Source organism: Arachis hypogaea, chromosome 15 (assembly GCF_003086295.3).
Source record: "Arachis hypogaea cultivar Tifrunner chromosome 15, arahy.Tifrunner.gnm2.J5K5, whole genome shotgun sequence".
In the NCBI taxonomy this organism is placed as follows: domain Eukaryota; kingdom Viridiplantae; phylum Streptophyta; class Magnoliopsida; order Fabales; family Fabaceae; genus Arachis; species Arachis hypogaea.
The window spans coordinates 23,300,627-23,305,999 of NC_092050.1; the positions used below are offsets into that span (position 1 = coordinate 23,300,627).

Consider the following 5,373-nt stretch of genomic DNA (forward strand, 5'->3'; position numbering starts at 1 on the left):
TCATGGCTATATGCCTAAGGTTAGTGAAGAAGGTGAAACCGGAAAAACTTTCAAAGTCAATGGCTATAGATTGGAAGATTGTAGGAAGGCAATGCCTGAGTTTATTATCCTTGATGAACACCTTTTTAAAGTGGTCGAAGGGATTGGGTTTCGCAAAATGATTAATTGATTTGAGCCAAGATTCACTGTACCATCCAGGATGACAATGTCAAGAGATTGTTTTCAACTTTATTTAGAGGAGAAGAAAAAACTTAAAGCTTGGTTGGAAAAGTCATGTGCTCGAGTTTGTTTGACATCAAATCAAAATATTAGCTACATGAGCCTAACCGCACATTTTGTTGATGACGAATGGAAGCTACAAAAGAGAATTCTCAACTTTTACTTGATTGAGAACCACAAGGGAGAAACAATAGGGAGAGAAATTGAGACATGTTTGAGAGAGTGGGAAATTGAAAAGGTCTTCACAATCACATTAGACAATGCATCTTCAAATGACGGGGCTATCACTTACCTTCAAAGAAAATTAGCCGCAAAGGGTGGATTGGTGTGCATACGAAAATATTTGCAAATGAGGTGTTGTGCTCATGTTCTCAACTTGATAGTGAATGAAGAAATTAAAGAGCAACATGCCTCCATTGAAAGCATTCAGAATGCTGTTAGGTGTGTTAGATCTTCTCCCCAAAGAATTAAAAAATTTAAAGAATGTTGAGGCTAAGTTGATAGAGTCTAAAAGTCTTGTTTGTTTGGATGTTCCAACTAGATGGAATTCCACCTATCTAATGTTGGAACATGCTGAAAATTTTGAAAAAACTTTTGATAGACTTTATGATCAAGAAACTTATTTTTTTAGATGGTTTGGAGAGGATAGTGGGGGTAAAAAGAATGTTGGTCCACCCACGGCACTTGATTGGCAACATGCTAGGCTATTCATTGATTTTTTGAGAATCTTCTATGAGATTACTTTGTGTTTCTCAACTTCTTTACATGTTACTTCAAACAAATGCTTTCATGAAATTGCATCTATAAATTCTCAACTAACATCTTGGAGCCACAACAATTCTGAATTATTGGGAACTATGGCATGCTCTATGAAGGCTAAATACGATAAATATTGGGGACCAGTTGACAAGTTTAATCCTTTGATACTTGTTGCCGTTGTTTTAGATCCTCGCTACAAATTTGATTATCTTTCTTGGTGTTTAGATGATGTATATGATAAGGAAGTGGCTACTAGTATGACTAGTTTTGTGAAATTTATATTAGAGACATTGTACAAATTTTATTCAAAAGAAATTGTAGATAAGAAAGTTCTTGATGATGGTGGCGGTTCCTCTAGAGTTGTTTTGAATGATAAAAATAGTGGTCAGTCTAGTGCTAAGGGTGTTGCTGCAAATAGAGTGAATTTATGGAAAAAACAAAAGAAGGAAAAAGCTAATGCAGATAGCAAATCAGATGTTGAGAAATATTTGGCTGAAGATCCTGTAGACGTGGAAGATGAGAATTTTGATATATTGACTTGGTGGAAATTAAATGGATCAAAATATAGAATTCTTTCTCCCATAGCCCATGATGTCTTTTGGTATTCCAGTTTCAACTGGTGCATCTGAATCATGCTTTAGTACCGGTGGGCGTGTGGTTAATCTTTATCGTAGCTCTTTGTTACCAAAAATGGCAGAAGCTTTAATTTGCACTCAAAGATGGTTGTATCCTTCTAAGCAGATATTTGAAGAATTTGAGTTTAATCAATTTGACAGTAGTGACAAGATTGTTAATGGTATATTTACTTTATGATGTCTTTATTCTTTTTTTATGATGCCAGGGCATTTTGGCCAGTTTCACTGACCTTTTCTCTACTGTTTTTAGGGTAGTTTCATGCATTTACTTAGGAAATAAGCTAGTTTTGGGTAGATATTCACTTACATCTTGATTCAAGCATACGTTGTGCACTTTACATGATTTCATGAGCATTTTGCATGAATTTAATGACAAATTGGATGTTGCATTTTCCATGACTTGGACTAGAACTTTGATGCACTTTATTGCTTAATTTCAGGACAAAGGAAGCAAAGAAGAACCACATTAGTGGCAATGTTAGTTACACTAACGTTGACACTAACGTGGAATGGGAGTAACTTGCAAAGTTAATGAGAAAAGTCATTGCCAATAATGCTCTAGAAGCCATCATTGCCCACGTTAAGAGTCACGTTAACTAAGTTAACGTGAACTCTAACGTGGAAGAAAGGAAATGGAGCCAACGTTAGTGACACTTAACATTATCACTAACGTTGGACCAAGCTCATAAGTGGCCACGTTAGTTGCCACGTTAACTTAGTTAACGTGGCCTCTAACGTTAAGAGGTAAAGGGGAAGCCAACGTTAGTGACATTCAACTTTGTCACTAACGTTGGCCAAGTCACAATAAGCCACGTTAACTTCCATGTTAACCTAGTTAACGTGGAAGCTAATGTGAGGAGACAAAGTGGTCGACAACATTAGTGACACCAAACATTGTCACTAACGTTGGAAGGAACCCACACAAGCCCCAATAAGCCACGTTAATTCCCACGTTAACTTAGTTAACGTGGAAGTTAACGTGAAGAACACTACAAGAAAATGGCCGATTAGCTACTACAAAAAGAGTCGTAAAATCATCGCTAATCTGACGCAAAATATAATTTGTGGCGGATTAGCTACCGACTAGCAACTAATGGTTTCCTCGCTAATTACAAGTCGCAGATCAGTGACGCAAACACAACAGTCGCTAATTCATCGGAAAGTTTTTTAGCTACCGAATAAATAGTCGCAAATCAATCACTAAAGTAAAAGCTAATTCCGTAGAAGAAATGGACTAAACAGTAGTCGCTAATTAGCGATAAACTCTACTGCAGCAGATTCATCGCTAAATGCAAGCTAACTGCGTAGACAAAATGGAATGGTTGGTTGACGCTAATTAGCGATGAATTTTTTTGAACCTAACTCGTCGCAAGTTGTCCGCTAATATGGTCGCAAATCTGTCACATTGTGTAGCAAATCTATAACTAATCTTTGAAAATCCTTAATCAAATTTGTAGGAATTTTATCGCTAAAACAAAGCTATTCGAAATTATAAAGTAGAGTTATGAAATAGTCGCTAACTTGCTAGAAAATAATATGTAGCCAATTACTTGCAATACTATCGCAAAATGTCATCGCAAATTCCTTTTAAACTAGTATTGATAGATATCTCACAAATGTTTTAGTCGCAATAGAGTCTTTGATTTGTCACTATCATCAACGAGTTTAGATTACTTATTTTGTCGCTATACTAAAATAAACCTCATTATTTTTTTATTTTAGTCATTGAACTAGAAGATTATAACACATACAAATATAATTAGTTCATCAACATCAAAACTAAAGGCTCAGTTACAATATCATGTAAAAGCAAGTATTCACTTATTTAGAGATGTTTCAATCTAACTGTACAAATGTGATCCTACTTTTATAAAATTCATTATATCTCAGTTTCTTATTACACATTGAAAATTTTAAAAAAAAATGAAAAATACATATAAACACCACCTAAGACTTGGCAGTTGATACAGTATGGTAAATGTATTAAACTGCATACTTGCTTCTTCAAAATTGTAGGTTATCTACATTAGTATCTATGTTCGCAATCACCGTTGGTTGGTTGATTTGCTGAGATACTGCTGGGCAAGGTAGACATGTTTTGTGCATCATCCTCCCTTTTATTATTATGTATAAAATATGAGGAGAATCATCTATTTTAGTAAACCTGAAAGCATAAGCAAGAAAATGAAAAGAATATACGCCTAAGAAGATTATAAACTACTTAACCAATCAATATATTCTACCAAAAATAGCAGTTTAAAGGTCACAAAAATCACTTCCAATGAGTAGAAAAAAAAAAGCAACAACATTGCAATTTCAAGAACAAAATATAAAATGCTTACCCTTAAAATAGGAAGAGTCGTATTTCTGTGCATCTGTGCATTTGTTGATATATAGCAAGGCATCTGAAGAACTCCTATGTAACTAAACAAATCATCACACGAGCACAAAGAAAGTAAGCAGTTTTTTTCTTGTAAGTAAATCATTTTACCAGAAAAAAGGAAGATACAATATAAAACACTACATCGTTGAACAAAAGCATCTTCTCTTCGAGCAAATATTAGTATTTAAGATGAAGGATCTAGATTATGCCCGCTAGTTGAAAATTAGGCAATATAGACATTACACTTGGTTACTATGCGAAAATAAGGGGCTTGACATTCTTATTCTTATTACCAACTACATAGTATAAACCTAAAGATTATTAACAACCATAAAATTGCAGCAGATAAAGATCTCACAATAGATTAGCATATGAGCTTTCATCATAAATCCAAGTGGATAGACCACTTTCTCAATTTATAACAAAATTTGTCAAGAAAGCAATATGCTTTTTTTTGTGGCATGTGTCCATACTCCATAGTAAGAGTATTCAAAACTATTGCATCAGTATCATTGAGCCAAATAAGTCAAGTTGTTCAGAAGATGAGAAGAACTAAGAATCACAAATTCTCTTGTAAGAAAATTTATTTTTCAAAGACAAAAAGAAAACGTAAAGGCCAACTCCTCTAACGTGGAAAGCATGCAAAGTGAAATTTCAGTGTGTAAAGGTTAAAGACAAAATAGAGTGCCTATTGAAACTATATAAAAGCAGAAATTATAGATCATGAGACCAACAAGAAAGACCAACCCCTAAATAAATAAGTAACAGAATTCTAAGTTACCCAGCTGATCAAGTTCAGTTGTATGTTCTCATGACACATGGACACAGTTGACAAACTTTGTATAGCTTCTTCTAGGAAAAACACAAACAATAGTTTCCAAATAACATGAGACAAGAAAGTAGATGGATTTATGTCGGAACATTTCTACCTAGCAAAATTCAAACATGAGTTACGAAATAGGAAATTCCAAATTTTTACCACTACTTCAAAGTCGAGCAAAACGGTTTACCCTGCAGATATCAGGATTAGACTCATTCCTCCATGCTCCTCAGAATCCTAGTATCATCAAAATTAAAACCTTTCTCTTGCACTGCATTGGGTGATCTTTCTTCCTGTAATGAAAGATAACACATTATAACTGTGATCCCTGGACATAGACCTGTTATTTTCTTACCCGTGCAGAAACATCATATGATCAAGGAAATAGAATCATAAAAATAGAAATTAAAAAATCAGAATCATAACAACAAACTCACAAACAGAACATAAAAAATTTGCATCATAGAAACATAAATTCAAAACAAAATTAAAAAAATAAAAACCCTAATGAACAAAACAAAAAGTAAGTTTGATGAACATATGCTTGCTCGCCAAAA

General features: G+C 34.1%; 1 protein-coding gene across 1 annotated transcript; it reads left to right on the plus strand.

Moving 5' to 3' along the window:
* The first annotated feature begins 316 nt into the window (after positions 1 to 316).
* Positions 317 to 1,607, plus strand: LOC112748105 (zinc finger BED domain-containing protein RICESLEEPER 1-like). The gene is made up of 2 exons (XM_025796311.1): positions 317 to 660; positions 851 to 1,607. The coding sequence occupies exons 1-2, from the start codon at positions 317 to 319 to the stop codon at positions 1,605 to 1,607; spliced, it is 1,101 nt and encodes a 366-aa protein (XP_025652096.1).
* The last annotated feature ends 3,766 nt before the right edge of the window (positions 1,608 to 5,373 follow it).

Coding starts and splice junctions, on each gene's coding strand:
- LOC112748105 (XM_025796311.1), top strand. CDS start 317: ATGAGCCTAACCGCACATTTTGTTGATGACGAATGGAAGCTACAAAAG. Junction 661..850: donor AGCATTCAGAATGCTGTTAG/GTGTGTTAGATC, acceptor TTATTTTTTTAG/ATGGTTTGGAGAGGATAGTG.